Below are 23,287 nucleotides of genomic sequence, written 5' to 3'. Positions count from 1 at the left end.
GATTTCGATTTTAATCACGATTTTGACACACAGAGACATGCTTTACAGTCATTAATGCATTCAGTGTGAATTTGAAGCATATTTCCAAAAGAAAACCAATTAGAGCTTTATCAAAAAGCTGTGACATGTCTCTAGAACAGACATAGGGCAAAATAATCACAAAGTAAAGGTGCAACAAAATGTCTCTAGAATAGACATATGGCAGAAAAAACAAATTCCCGTGTCCAGGGATTTTTTTTTGCCATGCATTGGTCATAGAGCTCTTTGTGGTGTTGCCTCAGATGTTGAGCTAGATTTGTTGCGCCAAGCTCACACGTACTCCGTCTGCAGTGCGTATACAGTATGTGTATGTGGCGCAGAAGCAGCACGGACTCAGTCCGCTCCTGATCCACGGCTGTTTACCACAAACACAACATTTATCCATTATTTTGATTTCAAATCCAAACGTTGTTTCTGAAAATGCTTTTTCAGCATTGTGATTCTCTTTTATCACAGTACAGTAATACAATCTTTCATAGACATATTCACGTTTAAACTCAAGGAATATAACTTTTTATAACTACCACCACGAGTGCCATCTATTATTGCCTTGTTTATCTAAAAGTGCACTTTTCCTTGTTTTAAATCTAGCCAAAGAGCCATGTGTTCACTGTGAAACAGTAGACTTTAATTATATGCATTTATGGTGTAATTACTAAATTTCCGTGCCAATCTGTTATTTTTTACTGTGAATAATGCACTGTCACTTTCAGCGTGTGCAGCACAGCAGAAATAGACTCCTTGTGGAAACGATCGCAGCATGACTGCTGCAGACGCACCGCTCCTGGAGCGCACTGCCGAAGCGCAATCGCGTGCAGTGTGAACTCTCTGATCCGTTAACAGGGGCGCGGAAAAAATACCATCACAGACGCAGAATGTGAACGTGGCGTTAAGTTTGTATGCCCGCCCGGTCTGTTCTGTTCTCGTGCTCCATTATTTAGGCATGCTGCATTCTGATTGGTTCAGATAGCATACTGCGGGAGGGCGGGTGCGCGGAAAATCGTGCTATAAAGCGATTTAGAAATCGCGCATGCTCAAATCGCGATTTTATGACGAATTCGATTAATCGCACAGCCCTAGTATATATATGAAGAGTTTGGTTCCTATGAAAACAGTCTGCAAAGTTGTTAATCAAAAAAGTGCATGATAAATAAAGATATTGTCTCTCAAAAGAGAGAGTCGATTCTGAATCGCCTTAACGAGTCGTCATATTTTCGAATCTTTTGCCTGTTACCGGTATACGTCACTGGGTAACACATTTGCATAATCTTCGCATTTTTAATTAAAATTACTTTCTTTAATAATAAATAATGTAGTTACAGTAGACATATTTTGGTTTTCAAACTGTATTGTTTCATCAGTTAGTCACGTTAGCACTCGGCTAACATTGTTGTTTTAAGTGTTCGCAGTTTAGCAGCTAAACTTTAGCTGTGGGCACGATTCGCTTGCAGAAGTGTTTTTGTATTTTATGTCATTATTTTAAGAATGGATTGGAACAGTATATTATTGTTTTATGTAAAGGTGTTTTGTCAATGGTAGCGCTCGCGAGGCTAACTTGCTCAAGGACTCCTCTCTGTGCCAATCACAACAGGCTTGGCCAGCCGACCAATCAGAGCAGAGTAGGCTTATGGAAGGGAGGGGTTTGCTCTGAACTTGCTTGGAACGAATCGTTTAGAAATCATTGACAAATAACTCTAATATTAAATGTATATTCTGAGAAAATTACAATGTTTTCTGACCTTAGATGCATTTAAACCTGTTGTAGAGGACTCCAACACAATATTGGGACACTTTAAAATACCATATGACCTGCTCTTTAACATTTTTTTCTCAAGATAATACTATTGCATACAACATACATATATATATATGTGTGTGTGTATGTATATGCGTGTGTATAATTAAAACAATTTTTTACACACGTTCTCTTTCACATGTCTGTTTGTGTTTGTTTTCCAGGCACAAGTGCAGATCGCTTGTGATAATGCCGTGACATCACAGCAGCGATCAGCGAGTGGACGGAGAATACGAAAGGAAGCGTGCTCTGGCACAGAGGTGGACAGAACTGGAAGCAACCCCTTTTCAGAAAAGAATTCTGGGATACTGGATGTGGAGGATGCAGAGGAAGATGAGGTGAGGGGGAAAGATTTATCTCAGGAGTCACAATAAAACTATTAAGCATTTCAACTGATTTCAAGCCTTTGTCAGGTTTTTAGTCTATTTTTGTTCACAGGCAGTTTATGAAACCAGAAAAAGAAAATTCATATAAATGCATCTTTTTGGGTATTATTCTCTTTTTCTTTCTGTCTCAGTCCTTTATAGAGATGGAAATCCTAAGGAATGCATCGATTCTTGTTCCGATTCCTCTTAGTGAGGAATTTTTTTTAGTGCTTTTGAGACCAAATAGAGATGAACCGATCATGATTTTTCATGGCTAGTTCTGCTTGCCATTTTTAAATGGCAAGCAAATGAGCTGATTCCGATACCGATTGCCATTTTTTAAAATATCCGCCTTTAGTGTGTCTCGTCTCTGTGTAACGTTCTGTTTATAGACTTCGTAATATTTCCCCACAAATTTGGGAAATGATTGCAATGCATTTTGTGCGCAAGTCCAGAACAGAGATTGGCTGAAACAAAATAAAAAACTAGCCAGTTGCTGATCACGTGTTTGGAGCAAAAACTGTCCAGTTCCGAATGATGGCTGGATGACTGGAGTATCTCTAATACCAAAACTCATAGCATGTTTCTTTAACTACATGCTGTCAACAACTATCATTCAGTACAAAGTAATGGTTCCTGGTTAAAGTATTAGTTCACTTTCAGAGTACAAATTTCCAGATTATTTACTCACCCCCATGTCATCACACTTCACACATTACATAGTCACGGTGGAAAGGTCACGTGTGACATAGAGTAGTACTGAACTCCATCTGATTTTCTCCTCCAACTTCAAAATCATCCAACATTGTTGTTTTACATGATTTTTTTTGTAAAGGGCGTTTGATTTAGTCTTTGCATTTTCGCTTTTTAAACACTGGGATGGTACTTCCACCTACATCATGCGAGTTGTGGATGCGCATCGCAGAGCTAGTGCAAGACTTTTTTTTTTTTAAATAAATAAAACTATATGGAGAAAAATCCTAGAATGTTTTCTTAAAATCTTAATTTCTTTTCGACTGAAAAAAGAAAGTAAATTATCAGGAAATTTTTATTCTGGAAGTCAACTGATCCTGCTACGTTTGAGTTAAACGTGAATGAATCACTCAGCTAGTAAGTCAGATTTATTCAGCTCTGACTGATTCATGTCTTCTTCGGACTTAGATCTGCAAAAAGCTATCACAGTATTTTACTACAGTGTTCCATCCAAGTTAGCCAAAAGTCATGAAAATCATTCAGTTCCATTTAAAAAAAATAGATGAATCCTAGTTCCTCTGTCTCTGTTTCTGTCCCTCTCTGTTAGTCCCTTTCTCCTGCTTTACTCTAATATCCCCATGGACTTGCTGTTGGGCTGCCTGCCCAGTCCAGGATCCCCTCCCTTTCTTAATGGAGCGTCTCAGCTCTGCAGTCGTTTAGTGTCATTAGGGCTGCCCCGCTCCTCTGAGGCGGCAATGTGAGACGTGTGGAGCATGCAAGACGTGCTCCCCAGCTGTGGCTGCCGGCACCGTCACAGAGAGAAAAGATGATCCCCAGTCTCGCTCCGCTCCTAAAAGACAAATTAAAGTGAGGCAGTCGAGACACTCTCAGTCGGTCATCATTGTTTATTTTACGTTGAGTTTATTTTGACGTGCTCAGATAAGCGTTGTTTGTGTTGTGTGACTACTTCACTTTATTTTGACATGGTGTTTTCACTTTGTCAAACCGAAGCAACACAAGATTGGCATTTGTTGTGTTTGTGCCGAAGCACTGGTGATGGACTTTTGTTTTCTGTTTGCGTTGTAATGTTAAGTGGACACTTTTGTACCAAAGCAGCTGAGAAAAAGCTGCGAAATAAATGTAATTTAATTGACTAATGTTGCCATCTCTTACCCAATTTCATGATGTAGCAACATTGTTAAACCATTTTGAAATCTGTTTGATCAGCTCTCAACATTTTCATGAGTCAAAGTGAAAAAGTGAAAAACTTACCTTTAAGTGACCCTGGTAAGGTTAATGCTTTTTGCCCTCTCGTTTGACCTTTCCCCCTTCCCTTCCCTCCAAGCTTCAATCAGCCTGTGCGTCATCATGTTTTCCTCTTCTGGCTCCTGCTTGTGCCAGCCTTTAATCTGCTCGAATCTCTGCGCTCAGGGGCTTCCTGAGAAACGGGTTGTATCCAGAGATGCAGATCGTTGCCCGTTTAATGACCCCATGCCACCTGAAAGATGTCCCCTTGCGGCCCTTTGTCCTTTCTGTAAACTGTTTCTTGGGGGAGCATGTTAATGTGAACATGCCTTCCCTGAACCGGACAGACATTTTCAGCACCGTCCCAGTGGTGCATCAAGACTGAATTGTTTTTTCCACATTCTCTCTGGGTTATTGTTGGTGGTGCCACAACATAGTTAGGTTTATATGTCCCTGGTTGCCATTTTGTGGGCACCAGATCAAAGCTTGCATTGTTTAGTTGTCTTATTTGTTTGGCTTACTTTTAGAAAAGAGTCTTTCCTTACCGGTAAGGTCAAGGATGGCTCAAGTCAAAGGGATGTATTTAAATTTGGTAAACGCTATTACATTTAGGGCTGGGCGATATAGCTAAAAAACTTATCAACGATATAATGTTTCATATCGCTCGGTATCGATAATTATTGACATTTTTTATAACCTTTTTAAAACAAAGAACAATAGAAAAAAATGTTTAAATTTAACCACTGTATTTTTAAATTAAAACTCATGTCTGTGTTTGAGTGTTTGTGTGTGTTGTCTGCGTCACTCATAGCACATGCCTATATCGTGCACTATATCGAACATTTTTTATATCGTTATCGAAGAAGGTGTACCGTCGATAAAAATCGATACCGTTTTATCGCCCAGGCCTAATTACACTGCATTCGTTTTAATGATCTTTGAATTCAAAATAGATTCTAGTTGACAAATAACATTTAATATTGTCTGTTCCTAGTGATTTCGTGCTTTAGTGCTGCTCATCTGAACCGGTGATGTGTCTCTCATTTATTCACAATGTATTGCAGATTCCTGGTGCACAGGACCTGGTGGACTTCTCTCCGGTGTATCGCTGTTTACACATCTACACTGTATTGGTGAGTATGTCTTGTTTGCCATCTATTTTATTTCAGGTTTGTTTTTTGTTTTTCAGAATATGATCTCTGTGTTGGCCCTCATGCTTACACATATAACCTGCACTTTCTTCCCCAAGGCCTCTCATTGCAATGTGTGGTTATCAGAGAAAAATGGATTGTATGTTTTCAGAATATGTTCATGAAAATGTGAGTTTGTGTGTACGAATGTGTGTTTTTAGTGTGTGTATGAGAAGTTGTTCATGTAAAATGTGTGATACATGTTAATGTGACCTGTATTATGAATGAGTCTTTTACATTACTATTCAAAAGTTTGGGGTCCGAATTAAAAAATACAACTTTTCAGCAACAATGCATTAATTTTTATCAAAAGTGACAGTAAAGACTTTTATATTGTTACAAAAAGTCTTTCACATAAATGTTGTTCTTTTAAACTTTCTATTTAATAAATAATCCTAAATAACTGTAGGACGGTTTCCACAAAAGTATTAAGCAGTAATTAAATCTTAATAAAAAAATATATATATTTTAATATATATATAATAGAAAACAGTAATATTTCACAAAATTACTGTTTTTATGGTATTTTGATCAAATAAGTAACCTTGGTGAGCATTAAAAAAAAAATCTTATTGACTCCAAACGTTTGAACGGTGGTGTATGTGTAAATAATTTTGATTCAATGTAAGGTTGCATGATTAATTGAAAAAAATCTAAATCGCCATGGCCAAAACATAACTTCATTTTAAGTCAAAAGGATCACATGCACTTTTGAAGTTCTTGCTGAACATGGCAAACATTTATTTCATTGTGATTTTTTAAATGTCATTTTGTTTTTTAAATAATCGGGATATTAGATGTTTTTCATATCGTATTTCTAATTACAAAATTGCAATATTTGACAAAATAATCGCTTTGAGTTCATGCAGCCCATAATTGATTTATTTCTCATCTGTTAATCCATGCTAGCTGGTGATTTTAAATCAAAGCAGTTAGCACAGTTGTTTGTTCATGACTTTGCTGAAATATGCCAGTGGAAATGGCTCCATAGTTTACCAGCATGTTCTCCACCCAAAAGTACCCTGGAATGTTTCCTGCACAAACAAATATTGCATTTGACACAGCCACAAGTAATGAAAAACTCTTTTTAAATGCATCACTGTTAATTTATTACCTATTAACTTGCTAGACACGCATCTATGGAGTCAAGAGTCTTTAAACTGTTTGCTTTTGTAGTGTGCTTCAAAATACGACCAATAATTGTGTATTTCTGTTAGTTTTTGAAAAATATTTTTTTATGTGAATACGCACGTGTTTGTTTTCGGAGTGTACGTGCTGACAGCTCCTCGTGAAGACTCCCGAATTGTTTTGAGTTGGTGGAATGTCACTTTTATGACCCTTCGGCCTGTAAATTTCAAGTGCGAGCAGACAAACTGTCATTACTACAATGGTCTTTGTAATGGAAGCTGGTGAGAATGGCATGCTGGGGAATCGGGGTAGAGAGGAAGTCTTTAAAGTTCACGTCTTGCACTTTTTTGAGCAGTTCTGGAGACCAGGTCTAGGAGCCGTCTGAGGACGCAAAGGAAAGGGAGGAAAAGTAAAGGACGAGTTGTTTGAAAGTGACCAGGGAGTCATAGAAGGGACACACACAAACATTGTTTTGAGGTTATAGGAAAGAAAGCAAACAAATGAGAAGAGAGCCCCGAAAAGCGAGTCGATGTGTTTCTTTTTAAGATGTTCGAGTTTTTGTGTTTACTTTCCCTGATGACCCTTGAGTCACCTCAGACCCTGGGAAATCACACTGCTTACTTATACAAAAGCAATCAGAATTGCACTTTATATGTCCCTGAAGGACTTTTTTGTTTAAACGGTGAGCATACACTCTTGAATGCCCGTGTTTGAATGCACATATAGCAGATACTTCCCATTCACTGTATATTCACGGTCCTGAACACCCCCACAGGAAGGAAGTTGTTGAGGCTGTTGTATGTTTATATGGCGATCGGCCTTAGTGTGACATTGCTCCTGATAATTTAAACAAACTTTATGTAAACACGGCTACTTGCTACTGTAACGAGTGAGAGGGGCAGAGAGACACTTATGGAAGGGAGGGAAATGAGTCAAATATAGAAAGACTTCTGAGCTGGCTGCACTCCAGATGGCCCGAGCTGGGAATCGGCAGGAGACGCTGAGGGGGTTCACCTGGGTTTCCTTCATGCCAGAGGGTTGTGACCCGGCCACGGTGTCCCTTGCCTTTTTTTTTGAGCATGTGTGTATGTGTGTGAGACAGTACAGGCCTTTGAGGCCTGAAACTATAAGTGTAGAGCTGCTGCGGAGGGACAGGAAGTTGAACTCCCATTGGAAAGTCAAGCCGAGGGATGGAGAAAGAGAACAGGACAAGGAAGAGGTCAGAGTGCCAGAGGGCACAGCCTGTTCTTTGGTCAAGTTTGGCTTGAAAAACTTAAATTGAAGACAGTGTGTTTTAAGTTTTTCTTCACACTGCCATCAAACAATTGACATTTTTATGAATCTGCCGATAATAAAGTTCAAACGGACAGAGGAAAAACATTATTCCTCTGGAGTGGTGGAATTAAAAGAGAACAGCGGACTGCAATAGAATAGAAAACAGAGAAAAGAGGAAGCATGAGTTGTTGAAAGTGTGACCTCTATGCCTCAAGGTCTTGCACTTAACCATAAATGCTTGTTGTTTTTGCATTGCCAGAAAACAGCCAAACTGAAATGGTGTTTTCCTTTTAAACCAGTCTGACCTCAAGTGTAGCCGCTGAGATTTAATGGCGCTACTGTATCAGAGATCAGAGGCTGATGGAGATCTCAAGGGGTCACAGTTACCTCTGTTTGCTCACTCTTTGTTATTCGTTTGAATACTTTCTGTCACATATTTAGTCCATTTTGGACTTTTTATTCGAATGTATTGGTGGTTGATTTAGTAGCATTTTGCACAAAAAAACATTTATTGGATTTCTTGATCAATGTCTTTAAAGCAGCACACGAGTCCATTTTCTGGACAAGAACATCTGAGATAGATTAAATTCTATTCTGTTACTTTTTTCTCTCTTACTCTCCTGTACCCTCTTCCAGCTCAAACTCCTCCTCTTTACTCCTGATGGAACTTAAGGTCTGAACAGTGTCTCAGTTCTCTGACAGTTCTGGTCTGTGTTCTGATCAGTGTAAACACAGGCTGGTTGTGATGGGCCAGCTGCAGTGGGAAACCTTGGAGAAGGAGAACCACAGTTCAGGCCTCCATCCTACTTCTCCGACCCAGAGAACCACACCCAAAATTCAGCTGGCCAACACCGCTGTGTCTTTATTAGTGGCGCTCTGGAGATCTGAGGCACTAGACCTTTGTGGAGGGAAGTTCAGCTGAACTTTAGTGCACATCTTTTTTCAATAGTTGATGTTGGCACTGTCCTCCTTTGATTTGGACTGTTTAGGTTAAGGAACATCTATAAGAGATGGAGCGTTCGGACACGATTAACTGGGTTTAGACTGCAGTTGGTAGACCTGCTCTTCTCAGTCCTAGTAACCGCAGAAGAGCTTGCATAGCCAACAGGATGGACACACTCGGTTAAATTCCCTTCATACAGAACATGGCATCCTTCTCAAACATCCTTTTTTCCTTCTCCAAAATTTATTTTGAAGGATTCTGAGGTAATACACATCCTGCTCCAAAGAGTCAGTGTCGTCAATGACCGTATATTGTGTAGGAGTCATTTTGCCCCACTGTGGACTGTGTGGACTGAAGCTTCTTTAAATTATGGGCAGCTTTCAGTTTGACAAGTTGCAGCTTCAAAGTAGAGTGGTTATGAATCATTAAATCCTTTTTTTTAATAAGTTGATGAATGAACCCACTGGCTAAAATGAATCAGACTTCCCAGCACTTTTTGTGAGAGAGAAAATGTAGCATTTTGTGTTGAGCAAGTTACTTTCTTTCTTGTACTTTCTTCTTCTGTTCCTCACTGAATTGTTTCACCTTCTGTCTTTCATTGTGCTCTGAAGGCCTCTGTGGTCAAAGCAGAATATCTGTTCGATCCCTGCTGTTATTAAAGGTTCAAGGTTGTTCTGAAGTCATTCAAATTTATATAATGCTTTTCCATTTCTGTGCCCACTTATTTCTCCTTCAATTCTTATTTCTCAAACCTTATTCTTCCCCACACATCATTACATTTGGGTGGTCTGGGTTAACTATTTGGGCTTTGTAACCAAATAATTACTGGTTTAAACCCCCGAGGGACTCTGTATTACTATTGTGCCCTTACTGAAGGCTCTTGCATAATAAGTATGCTGTAATTTGCTGTAGCATCAGCTAAATGACAAGGTTGTAGACTACAACTCTATTCAAAAACCTAGTGAGCTTCCTTCATAGACAGCATTTAAGTAATCATAAGTTCACCAAGGTGAAGGCTGATGCAAAGTTTAGACAGCTGCATTATAATTCATTTCATGTATCCTGCATTGTGATTTAATCAGTGCAAAAAGTCTAAATGGTAGACAAAGTAAAAGTTGTCTACTATTAATTTAGTGCATAAAAGTCTATTAAAATACATTAAAAATCTTTTAAAAATATTGTAAAAATAGTCCAATCTAATTAGAAATGCACTATTAAAAATAAGTAAAAATATCCCATAAAATATTTAGTAAAACTGGCAGCTGTGGTTGCTGCCAGAAATTCACTGTAATAATGTCTCCAGTAGGGCTGTGCGATTAATCGAAATCACATCGAAATCGCGATTTGAGACGTTGCGATTTCCTAATCGCAAAGCCTGCGATATGGACGCGATATTACTCTGTTCCAGAGCATATGCATGACTGCCAGCCTTGAGTGGCAGTCTTACTAACCAATAGAGTGAGCGCACCTCCGTTCTCCCCAATCAGCACTGATGGGATTAATCGAAATCACATCGAAATCGCGATTTGAGACGTTGCGATTTCCTAATCGCAAAGCCTGCGATATGGACGCGATATTACTCTGTTCCAGAGCATATGCATGACTGCCAGCCTTGAGTGGCAGTCTTACTAACCAATAGAGTGAGCGCACCTCCGTTCTCCCCAATCAGCACTGCTCTAGCCAACTGCGTAAACACCCACCATAATTTTTTTTTTAAAAAGACAGAGTGGGATTATGGCGTCTACTGGGTCAGATCGATAGTTAGATCAATTAAAACTAAAGAAAAACGTATGCAAGGTAAGCTTCGAAATGACAGACAACAAACAAAAAAAGGTAATTTCCAAGAGCTGCGTCACAGCGCATATCAAAAGCTCCCTTATCGGTTCTGTTTTCAGTACTGGAGAATAAAAGATACATTCTTAGATGTTTTTGTTAGTACGTTAACATTATCTTGCACATTTTATCTCCCCAACAGATTAATTTGAATAAGTTTATGATGCATGTTCGCTATTCCCAATTCAGAAGAGCGCACACACAGCCTGTGTCTGTGAATGCTTCTCATACTCGCTCCTCTCTGCCCCACGCGGCGCTAATCCCGCGTCACGGACGAGCCGTTCACGCAGCCTGTCTCGTAATGCTGGTTTATACTCGCACCCGGCTCTGCACCACACGTCTCCACGAGCGCATCTGGCAGTATGGACGAGGCTTGATGCACACGCGCAACCTGTGTCGACTCGCGCCTGGCTCCACGTTTAAAACAAGTGTAGATTCAGTCTAACTGCTTGCTAATTTCGCTTGGATGAAATGAAACATTCAGCACATTTTCCACTTGCTCTTAAATCCCAAATACTTAAAATGAATAAATCAGCCTATGTAACATACTGTATGTAATACTTTAATAATTGACCTAAGAAATACAGTTCTTTATTTATAAAAAATAAACAGATTTTCTGTGAAATTCAGTAATTAAGTTCATTCTGTAAAAGTAGTTATACCATTATAATCTTGCCTGCTGAAAAAAACAACAATAGAACCCCTCCCAAAACACAATAAAAAATGTAATGTATTTCAGGTTATAATGGGAATTTGTTTGGTTTTAATGTAAACTATAATGGTGTCTATTTGATGGATTCTATTGGTGGGATGTAATCTGGCAGATGGGAACCAATAGAACAACAGTAATTCCTATTGGAATAATGCCCAAAACAAAAAGGAATTTTGTAATGGTTTAATGGAAACTAAGAATTTCTGTGATGGTTTCTATTGTTTTTTTCAGCAGGGTAATGATACCCATACTGTGCTGCACATTAATGGCAATATTGAGCTGAAGCTTGACTTGCAAATTTAAAATCGCAAATCAAATCGCAATCGCAATATCTGTCAAAAAAAATCGCAATTTGATATTTTCCCCCAAATCACACAGCCCTAGTCTCCAGTATAATGAAATAGCATATACTTTCAAGAAAACAAATTTGCCTGTATTTTACAGTAAAATGGCATACAATGTGAAGCCATTTACATGTTTTTATTTATTTATTTATTTTTTTACATATTTAAATATATTTAAATATATGTAAAGGTAACTTGCAGTTAGGTTTCTACTATAGCATTTTATAGTCTTTTTTTCTGTAAAAATATTATTTACAGTGCATTATTTCTGAGTGGTATGCGTTTGCTTGCTGTATCACGTTATTAGCTTAGCAATCTCAAATTCTAGTGGAGTTAATTGACATTCAAGTCTGTTTGTGGACTTCACGAGGAGCTCTATTAGTGTGTTGCAACTACCTACTGTATATAGACTGCGGACCAGCGAAAAAGCTCACTAGATCTGAAACAGGGCATATATCTCACTTTTGTTATTTAAGAAATGGTCTGTGTGGTCAAGTCTTGTCCTGTTTTATTATCTTTGTAGAAGAGGTACAGTCACTCGCTCTGGCTAGATAAATTCAGAGGCCCTTGACCGGAAGTAGTGATAAGTCCCACCATACTGCCACTGTTTTCTGTTTTTATCTCTGTTGCTCTGTGCATTACTGTGTTGTTTCTGCACTCTGTTCTGACTTGGGACGTGTGTGCATGTGTTGGTGTCATGCCTGAATAGACTTTGATAGCAGTCTGTGAAAGGCGGACAGAAACTGCACTCTGGGTTTCTGGAAAAAGGATCAAGTCTTTAAGCGGTGAATGTGGGCCTTTGTTTTTTGACCACAAGCCTCTGCTGTGCTGTATTTTGAATCGTACTATGAGATCAGGAGAGAGAACGTAGCTGATATGCTCTTATTTGAAGTTTAGCACGGCCTCTGTAAGCGAAAATCTGTTTTCCTGTGTCAACTGCTTCTCTTAGTCATCACCTCCCCTCTTTCATTCCTCTGAAATACTCTGACTGGTACTCAGTGGTCACAGAGCTGTTCACACAAAATGGGCCTCATTCATTAAACATTCGTAAATATACGAGTAAATTCTGAGTAATTTACACGTAAAACGGACCTTTCCGAAAACTCGCCTCTGGATTCACAAATACTTTGTAAAGTAAAAAACGAAAAAAAGACAGGGCAAATGAACTCGTTAAATATCATTCTAATACATGGTTCATAAAAATGCAGTGTCATCAGTTTGTCTAAAAGAATACAGAACGTTTGAATGTTTTATGCACCATTTACACATGGTAGGGAGCAGGTGTAAATTTCTTTCATACCAACTAACATTTTCAAAATACGAACATTTTCATGAATCCGAAAATTTATGTCAGAATGACTTTCCGAATGATTTACACAAAAAAATCGTTCTGCTTATGTTTCATGAATGAGGCCCAATGAGAGTCATGCCTGTTAGTAAACAGCCTTATTCTCACTCAGGTGTTTAGAATGTGTGTCTGCTTTACCCAGGGTGCCCGGGACACGTTTGAGAACTACTACAGGAAGCAGCGGCGGAAACAGGCCCGACTAGTGCTGCAGCCTCACTCTAACATGGTACGCCATCACTCAGCATGAGCACATGCTTTGTCTGACTGTCTGTTTTACACCCTTCGATCATATTCACTGCACCTCCTCCAATCACTAACCACACCTCAAATAAACTCTCGGGAACTGTGAGGTAAGCCATTATCATTACATAACGTACACGTTTCTGCTTATTTGAGAATGGATGCATACAAGAAACTTGACATGTATAGTTAATTTAGGGCCTGAAAATTCATGTCGATTTTCATACATAGTTTTCGTTTGCTTGAAGAGTGATTGGAAAAGGATGTAGAAACATTGTTCCAGTTAAAATATAGCTCAGTTGTTGAACACTTAAGTTTTCCTTATAGCAGAGCTGAATTGTACATATTTTCCGAATTTCTTTCTAGTTTTTTTTTTTTAATTGCTGTGCACTTAATGTCATTATAAAATACTTAAGGTATACAGTAGGTTAGTAAAAAAATGTCATACTATAGAATCATACTTGTATTCAGCAAGGATGTATGATATTGATCAAACGTGATCGTAAAGACAATTTACAATGTTACAGATGTTTTCAATTTCAAAAGTGGCACAACTGTTTTCAACATTGATAATAAGAATTTACATTTTACAATGAATTAAAACAGAAAAAAGTTATTTTAGATTGTAATAATATTTCACGATATTACAGTTTTATTTTTGCTCAAATTAGTGCATGCTTAGTGAGCATACGATTTCTTTCAAAAATATTTTAAAATTTTACAGTCCCTAATTTTTGACTAGTAGTGTATGTTAAAGTGTTGATGATATTTGCAGAATGTCGTTGTACAGGTATTTTGTTATTTGGTCAGTGATGTGACTTATTATTGAGGTAATATAGGTAACATTCTTTCAAAGAAATAATGAATTCTGACACAAATTAAAAAATGTTTTGAGGTCGTAATTTAGTTTATTTCTTAAATAATAAAAAGAGCTGTAACAGTAGACTGCTCAGTAAACTGATGTACATAAGCTCTTCTTTCTCTTTCCTGTGGTCTCCAGCATGAAACATTAGAGGGGTACAGGCGCTACTTCAATCAAATTGTCGGGTAAGTGCAGTGCACATTTTGTTTTGAGTGGCCAAATTAACAGAAAATCAATTATACATGCTTACTACGTTTATTTTTTAATATAGAAGAGAATTAAAACAGCCGAAGCATTTTTTGGCTCGGCATTCAGACCCTCCCTTTAGCCAAACGCTCCCTTTCCTCTGTCCCTTCCTGATTCTCCATCCCAGTGCTGCCGAAAAACACACTTAGCTTTAGAATTTATGGTTCTGGGGATGTGGAGTGGCAGATTGGTGTTATTCCGAGAGTCTGAAGGGGAATATCGGAAAGGCTGGTGTCTGGAATGGAGGCTTTTACAAACATCCTAAGTGGCACAAAAAAGGCTTAGGGCACTTGCACAGTGGGATCCCTGGGATTTTTTTGGGAATGTTGCTGGGATGTTCAATGACTGTTAGTAAACAGCTTTGTTTTTTTTGTCACATACTTTTGTGTGCTGGAAAGCCTAATCGTGCCCATTTGGGATATTATTGACGTAGTTTAGTGATATGTTATATTGTACTTACTGTTTCTCTTTCATATCCTTTCCAACATTCTTTAATTTGTTCCTGTATTTCCCTGTATATATCCTGCAGTTTTTTTGTAGTGGAGGACCACATCTTGCACGCCACACAGGGCCTGGTAAACAGGGCTTATGTGGAAGAATTGTGGGAGCTGGCCCTTTCAAAGACCATTGCAGCCTTGCGTACACACTCAGTATGTCTGCACACTACATGCCTAACATACACTAAGCAAGCTGAGCTGTTAAATTAAGACATCATTTTTATGGCCAGCCTGGAAGGGTAATGGCTTCCCTCTGGAGTTTCTGATGGGTTTTTAGGATTGTGGTTTTCTAGTACAATAAGGTGTGTGGTTACCATTACTTGAAGATACTATAGTGTTTTATTTTGTTATATTTACAACATACACTAAAAGTTAAATGTTTCTGTAAGAAATCTGTTATGCTCCATAAGGCTGCATGTATTTGTTCAAAAATGCATTAAAAACAGTAATTTTGTAAAATATTCTTACAATTTAAAATAGCTGTTTTCGTTTTCAATATTTTAAAATGCAATTAATTCCATTAAGATGGCAAAGCTGAATTTTCAGAGGCCATTGTTGCATGATCCTTCAGAAATACCTTTTCATGTTTCTTTGACAAATAGAAAGTTCACATTTTTTTAAATAGAATTATTTTTGAAACTATGTAAAAGTCTTTACTGTCACTTTTGATCAATTTTAATGGGGGTCATATGATGCTGCAAAAAAAAAAAAGCAGATCCGGCGATCCACAGCGCGAAGTTGAAGTATTTCCTCAGCGACCAGCACAGATCAGCTCCAGGCATGACGAAGCGGATATCGTCCTCTTTTGGAAGGCCAAACAAAGTAGTTTCGCTTTCACAATGAAGCACACAGCGCCTTCACGACATGGCGGCGGCTGCAACAATACTACAGCGTGAACATTTGGGCGGCGTTATGCAAATCTTCCCAGATAGTGATGTAGATATGTGGGGGCGTGTTAGAACGAGCCGTTTTAGGTAGGTGTGGCTGACTCTTAACTTTTATAAAGAATATCTCTTTGGATTTGAGACTTTAGTCTTTGCAACTTTACAGATCTTCTTTATGCACCAAGAGCTTGTAACACTCCAAAGAGAAAGGAAAAATTGAAATCGCATCATATGACCCCTTTAATGCATCCTTGCTGAATAAAAGTAGTAATTATTTCAAAAAGAAAAATTGACACTACATTTTTAACAATAGTGTAAATTACGCACAGATGTACCTTACATGTTTACAAGTTTGAAACCGTTGTGTAATTTAAAAATATAAGTAGTAAGTTTCTGCAAAAGTACTGCAGCGGTTGTCAGAATAAGTAAATGCACATCTTTGTGGTATTTGTTGTCCTTATGTAGCTAGCAAACTGCAGACCTTATTTTACTATTAAATTAAAAACACTATTCTAAAAACAATATTCTTAAATTTCAGAGAGATCCCCAATCCTCTTCTGGGTTTTAGGACTACAACTGAACAGCTCTTTTGAAAATATATCTTTTTCTTGCATTTTTGTCAGGTAATCTAAATCCTTGTGCTGTCCTTCCTCTGCTTCTGCTGTAATCCATCACTCTCTCTCACTTGTGTCTCCATAGTCTTATTGCACTGATCCAGACCTGATATTAGATCTGAAGAATCTTATTGTGCTGTTTGCAGATACACTGCAGGTGAGTGGGGTAGTTCCTAATGATAACATTTAAGAACTTCGGTTGTCACTGGATAAGATTTATCAAATTAAATATGTTGATTACTTCACGTAGTTATAAATAATCACATACAGAAATATTTTCTGAGAAAAGGGAATATAATTTAAAAATATTGTGACAGACAAGCATTGAATAGACATTACAAATGTTGTAGTGCTGTCAAATCGATTAATCGCGATTAATCGTATCTAAAATAAAAGTTTGCGCTTACATAATATATGTGTGCACTGTGTATATTTACATGTGTGTATATAAATACATACATATAAACCATATATAAATTTAAATATATATATATATATATATATATATATGTAAATTTGAATATATTACATATATTTCTTAAATATATACATGTATGTGTATATATTTATATATACATGTAAATATACACAGTACACACAAATGTATTATGTAAATGCAAACTTTTGGATGCGATTAAACAAGATTAATCACGATGGATTGATTTGACAGCACTAGTATGTTGTTTGTTTTAATTAATCGTAACATCAAGTGTAAATGTATAAACACAATTTCATCCTGTTTTCTGCTTCGAGTTGCATTCATCTGCTTCCTGTTTTTAACTGAAATGGATATTATCCACCCCCTCTCTTCCCCTCTCTCCCTGCAGGGTTATGGTTTTCCAGTAAACCAGTTGTTTGATATGTTGCTGGAGATGAGGGATCAATATGGAGAGATCCTGCTGAAAAAGTGGAATCAGTCCTTCAGGTGCTTTCTGCCTTCTCTTTCTCTCTCCCTTTTCTCTGTTTTTTTCATCTCTGTCCCTCATTTGAGTAAGGATAATGATGATTTGGTTATCACCTTATGACCCCTGAGAAATCCATACTGAAGGGATTACACTAATAGGGTTATGTCCAAATCAACTTAAATCAGATTGTGTTTACTGTACGTCATTTGTTCTGTTTTTCTATTCAATACTTGGTAACCACACATCCATTTTTTAATGAAATATCCATTTTTAATGCCCTATATCAAACTACCATTTAAGGAAATTGCCTGTAGTGCTCAGAGATTTATATTTGCAGAGGTTGTGGATTGCAGGACGGTTGAAGGACATGGAAATTTGGTCAGGCCAAACCATCTAAAATCACTGATCAAATTATCCCCATATGACTAAATCATATTGCTTGAAGGACAAATATTTTCTTCTTCTTTTTCTTCTTCTTCTTCTTTAAAAAGCATTTAATCCAAAAAATGTCAATTCGTTTTAGAAAAAAAATATGTTAAAGCTCCTTGGAGGGAGATGGTTACGATTTGTTCGGCTGAATCTTAAGAGCAGATGACATGGAAAAGTTGTTGCAACCTTGCTGGAGTCGTTTTACGTTCCCTGTCAGAGACACTTGACTCACTCCATAAAGGAATGATGCTTTGGACTCATTGATTGGCTCGGAATGTCATTACTGTGGGAACAGGCATTCAAGGAGATGTGTTATGTGTGTTTGCTATGACTGAGTTACACAAACACAGACACACTGCTTATGAGCCCAATAAATGGTTTTTAGATTATTTAGTCTTCTTTAATATCCTGCTCTTGCCGTCAGGTTTATGATCAGTTCATCTGTGAAGTCAGGTCTTTTTCCCCTCACACTTATTCTGTTTATTCAGGCAAATCTTGGATCAGGACAACTACAGCCCCATTCCCGTGGCATCGCGTGAAGAGTACCAGCGAATTGCAGGCCAATTCCCCTTCCAGGATCCAGAGCTCGACAAGGTGAACATTAGGCACATGAGAAAGCTTTTATCCCACAGATTCCCTCAGTTACACACCCTCCGGTCTCCTCAAAGACACAAATATCCTCCTGCTGTCCAAGAAGTTGATTACTAACATGCGCATCCCCTGAAATACTTGAGCTAAGCCATACATTTGAATTCTCCCATTGACGTCAACAAGAACTACTGCCCAATACTGTTATAGTAATCAAGGATGCTACCTTTCTTGGTGATACTTGCAGCTGTTCTTTTTCATATAATTAAGCTGCCTTTGTGTTTTCTTTATAAAGGGAATCTCCCAGAGTGTTCTATCAACAGCATTTGTTACAGATTGTCAAAATATTTGATTGCATTTAAAGCACTTACATTGGAAGAACACATGTACGGGCATCTGTTAAAATGCACTCCAGAACCAGAATTGTCCAACTAGAAAAGTAGTCCAACACCAGAATAGATTCACATTTCTGATTTTAAACCCTTCAGAACACCTGCTCTGTGCTGTGCTGTAATATACTGTATTTATTTACTTGCTCTTATAATTATTCTAAACAGATGCCTTTTCCGAAGAAGCTGCCATTTTCTGAATTTGTGCCTAAAGTATACTCGCAACTCAAAGAATTCATCTACGCCTGCCTGAAATATTCGGAGGACTTGCACCTTAGGTAAGAGCGTGCAAACACACTTTAAACTGTTTCACACCTGCATATATAATCCTCCCGTCCAAAGTTTCTCATTAGCAAATCATGCTGCCTGGATGCCAGTTTACATACCTATTTTTGAACTGGGTTTTTTTTTCTTTCATTCTTTTGCTATGAAGTCACTAAACCTGCCCCATTGTCTTTGCCTATCCCCTAGAGTAGCCGCTGAACTTCAGAGAGGAAGTTCCATCGGCACCAAACAGTTTCTGTGTGTTTTCCTAATTAATTGCATGCTTGGTGCTAGTGGGTGTTATTTCAAGGAATTTCTCCCAGTGTTGACTGATCTCTGGTCAGTTTATGAGTTCTTAGAATTACTGATGAGGTTGCCAGATGCGCCGAGCTGTTTAGTGTGGCCTACCCTGAATTCCCAGTCTGCAGACTGTTGGACAGAATAAACGACTCTGAAATGGCGCTTCGGTATGATCTCCCTTTATGATATTTCTCAGAAGAGAAGTCCATTTCACAAATGTACAAAACAAACAGTTGTGAAAAAAACACTTTTGGATTTCCCAATAATTGACTAAAGACCTGTTTAGCAACCTGTTATGTAACATCAGAGAGTTAACTTAATTTAATAAGACAAGTATAAGAAAAATGGTTCTAAACAGTACCAGAAAAGGGTTCTTCGGCTTGTAACAATAGCAGCATCTATTTAAGTGCTTAGCAGAATCTATTTAAGTGCTAAACAGAACCTTTTTTATAGGGTTCCATATAGAACCATGCTTTGAAAATATTTGATATATAGGACCTTAATGGTGTTATAAATAACCCTTTTAATGATAGTTTTTCATTAATATTAGTATTAATATCATTTATATTAGTATTATGTGTATATATTAATTATTAATATTGATTTCACCCCTCTATCTGCCTGGTCTTATAATTCTTGTCTATAACAACAACAACAACATGCTTAAATGCTTAAAGAAGTCAAACAAAATATAACATAAGACCAGTGAAATATCTTCACAATCCTCTGATGCCTTTAAGTTAATCATTATCTGTATTTTGGTGTGATTGAATGGCAGTTTCTCTCTGCAGATGATGAGGTTGTAGCATCTGAAAAGCACAATTGAGTTTAAATATGTATCTCCTTTCGTTTAAAAAAAAAAAAATGTGAATGTGAAAATGTGAAAACAATTGTTTATGAAGGCCAAAAGTAGTATGTGAGCACTTCACAATGTTAAAAGGAAAAAGTAATATAAAGTCATGGGATAGCTGGGTATGTTTATGCATAAACCCTAGTAATAAAAAAATCTAACAAAATGGACCATAAATTCAATATCTTTGTTACTTTGTGAAGAAGAGGAGAGTAGTATCCTTAACTGAATAGAGCTGGTCGCACTTACATGTTCTCTTAAACTAAAAAGAGAAAAGACATGGAAAAAACAATTAGCATTTGAAAGTTATCATTTATAGACATTTTAAGAAAGAAATGATTTACCTGTTGAGTGTGCGCTTGACAGTCTGTGTAGTTGGATGGCTGAGCTCCAGAAAATCAGTAATGAGGCATCTTAGAGTGTAGCCTGGGTTAGGGGTTTACAGTAAAACAACAACAACAACCACAATAACAACAACAGCAGCATGGTGTGCAAATTAGGTATGTTTTTATTGACATGCAAAATCGTCAGTGCTCTTAACAACAGTTATTAACTGAATACATTAATGAATGACAATTGACATCGAACATAAATAAGTAAAACACAAAAATAGATGTGATGAAGACCAAGTTTCAGTAAAACAACAACAATCCAATCAATATGATGCCTTTAAGTCTATCATTTTGTGATTAAGTGGCAATTTTTCTCTGCAGATGATGAGGTTGCAGGATGTGGTGCATCTGAAATACACAACTGAGTTTAGAGTTACAGTGTGTTTATGTAAAAACAATTGTTTATGAAGGCCAAAAGTAGTATGTGAGCACTTCACAATGTTAAAAGGAAAAAGTAATATAAAGTCATGGGATAGCTGGGTATGTTTATGCATAAACCCTAGTAATAAAAAAATCTAACAAAATGGACCATAAATTCAATATCTTTGTTACTTTGTGAAGAAGAGGAGAGTAGTATCCTTAACTGAATAGAGCTGGTCGCACTTACATGTTCTCTTAAACTAAAAAGAGAAAAGACATGGAAAAAACAATTAGCATTTGAAAGTTATCATTTATAGACATTTTAAGAAAGAAATTATTTACCTGTTGAGTGTGCGCTTGACAGTCTGTGTAGTTGGATGGCTGAGCTCCAGAAAATCAGTAATGAGGCATCTTAGAGTGTAGCCTGGGTTAGGGGTTTACAGTAAAACAACAACAACAACCACAATAACAACAACAGCAGCATGGTGTGCAAATTAGGTATGTTTTTATTGACATGCAAAATCGTCAGTGCTCTTAACAACAGTTATTAACTGAATACATTAATGAATGACAATTGACATCGAACATAAATAAGTAAAACACAAAAATAGATGTGATGAAGACCAAGTTTCAGTAAAACAACAACAATCCAATCAATATGATGCCTTTAAGTCTATCATTTTGTGATTAAGTGGCAATTTTTCTCTGCAGATGATGAGGTTGCAGGATGTGGTGCATCTGAAATACACAACTGAGTTTAGAGTTACAGTGTGTTTATGTAAAAACAATTGTTTATGAAGGCCAAAAGCAAAAATGGACTCTTTTCAAGCCCTTCACAATCTTAAAAGAAAAAAAGTGATATAAATTCATGGGATAGTTTGACTATATATATATTTTTTGTGACTGGGTATGTTTATACATAAACCCAAGTAATAATAAAAAAAAAATCGAACAATATGAATTATAAATTCATTGTCTCTTTTACTTACTTAGTGGAGAAGAGGAGAGAAGTTCCCACAGCTGACCAAAAACAAACAAAAAAAAGAGAAGAACATGTTTTTTTAGAAACCAGTTACAATTTTAAAGTTAAGTTTGTATTTAAATTTAAGAATGAAATCATTTACCTGTTGAGAGTGTGTTGGCAGTCTGTGTAGTTGGATCACTGAACTCCAGAAAATCAGTAATGAGGTGCTTTGACAGTTACAGATTTGAGAAACATGGGGATAAAGAACCCTAAACTCTAACACAAAGAACCATTTCAGCATAAAAGGGTTCTTCAGAATGAAATCAAAATCTTTGACAATCAACAATTGCACTACAATTTTTTTCCTTTTTTTTTTTTTTGTAAGAAAATAATCCTTCTATTCAGCAAGGACAAATTTTATTGATCACATGTGACAGTAAAGACATTTGTTACAAAATACTTTTGTTACAAATAAATGATGTGATTTTTCCGTCACAGAAATTAATTACATTTTAAAATGTATTCAAATAGAGAACAGTTATTTTATATTCAAAAATATAAAAATCAAAAACCTAAAAAAACGTACTTGACCCCAAATGCAAACATAACTGTGGTGCACACTTTGAATAAAGGGAACATTTTTTGTCAATTGGTATCTACGCTTATATAGTTATTTCTATAGCCTTTCCGTCACTAATTAAATAGACATGTTTAATTTGGACATACAGTGGGGCAAATAAGTATTTGATACACTGCCGATTTTTCAAGTTTTCCCACTTACAAAGAATGGAGAGATCTGTAATTTCCATCGTAGGTACACCTCAACTGTGAGAGACAGAATAAAAAAAAACAAATCCAGAAAATCACATTGTATGATTTTTAAATAATTAATTTCCATTTTATTGCATGAACCAATACGCTTTTCAATAGTGCACCTTAAAATATAGTAGTTTCTAAAAAAAAAATTTCCTGAAACTAAGTACCGTACTCAGGCAGGATTCAAATTCTGGGTCACCTTTGTTTAGGACCAGACCTTCAACCTTTTCTATTAAAATCTCCAACCATTAATCTCCCAAACACTCCTCAACCCCAGTCACGTTGTGTTGTGATCCGATATCTCACCCCATCTCCTAATCTCCCAAACGGAACAGTAGGTCAAGGGGTCGAGGCTAAAGGTCACTGTCTGTAGAACTATCGTTGGCATTTCCGTCTGCCTCCTCCTGATTGCGCCATGCACCTAAGACGAGTCCTCCCGATTGTTATCGTTTGATGTTCTCTGTCTCTGGCTCTTTCTTTGAGCACCCCGTCAGGTCTGGTTACCTAAGAAGCGGATGTCCCGGTTGGGTATCCTAATCTTTGTGTGTATGTTTGTGTAGTTTTTTGGTGTGTGTTGCAGTTTAGAGGTTTACTGAGGAAATGAGGGAACATGATTCAGGACCGAGAACATGTAGAAACCTGCATCCTACCAAATTACTACTCCATTATCATCATCATTAGCGATTAGTGTCTGAGACACTGTCTAGCTAGCCAGACACTCTTAACAGTATCGTCTGTAGAGTGGTCAGATAGATGATGCCCATGATATCCGTAGAA

At 37.2% G+C, this 23,287-nt stretch overlaps 1 protein-coding gene across 2 annotated transcripts in view; it reads left to right on the top strand.

Moving 5' to 3' along the window:
* The window catches only part of exoc6b (exocyst complex component 6B), a 113,756-nt gene that overhangs the window by 38,542 nt on the left and 51,927 nt on the right, over positions 1-23,287 (top strand). For both annotated transcript variants that reach the window (XM_016246614.1, XM_016246623.1), the window contains exons 7-15: positions 1,999-2,172; positions 5,202-5,270; positions 13,053-13,136; positions 14,151-14,197; positions 14,788-14,908; positions 16,339-16,410; positions 17,081-17,178; positions 18,076-18,181; positions 18,733-18,842. In XM_016246614.1, coding sequence (XP_016102100.1) covers positions 1,999-2,172; positions 5,202-5,270; positions 13,053-13,136; positions 14,151-14,197; positions 14,788-14,908; positions 16,339-16,410; positions 17,081-17,178; positions 18,076-18,181; positions 18,733-18,842 — 881 coding nt within the window. The remainder of the gene's footprint in view (positions 1-1,998; positions 2,173-5,201; positions 5,271-13,052; positions 13,137-14,150; positions 14,198-14,787; positions 14,909-16,338; positions 16,411-17,080; positions 17,179-18,075; positions 18,182-18,732; positions 18,843-23,287) is intronic.

Source organism: Sinocyclocheilus grahami, unplaced genomic scaffold, assembly GCF_001515645.1.
Source record: "Sinocyclocheilus grahami isolate Dianchi unplaced genomic scaffold, SAMN03320097.WGS_v1.1 scaffold24.1, whole genome shotgun sequence".
NCBI lineage: Eukaryota > Metazoa > Chordata > Actinopteri > Cypriniformes > Cyprinidae > Sinocyclocheilus > Sinocyclocheilus grahami.
This window is presented reverse-complemented; position numbering and strand designations above follow the sequence as displayed.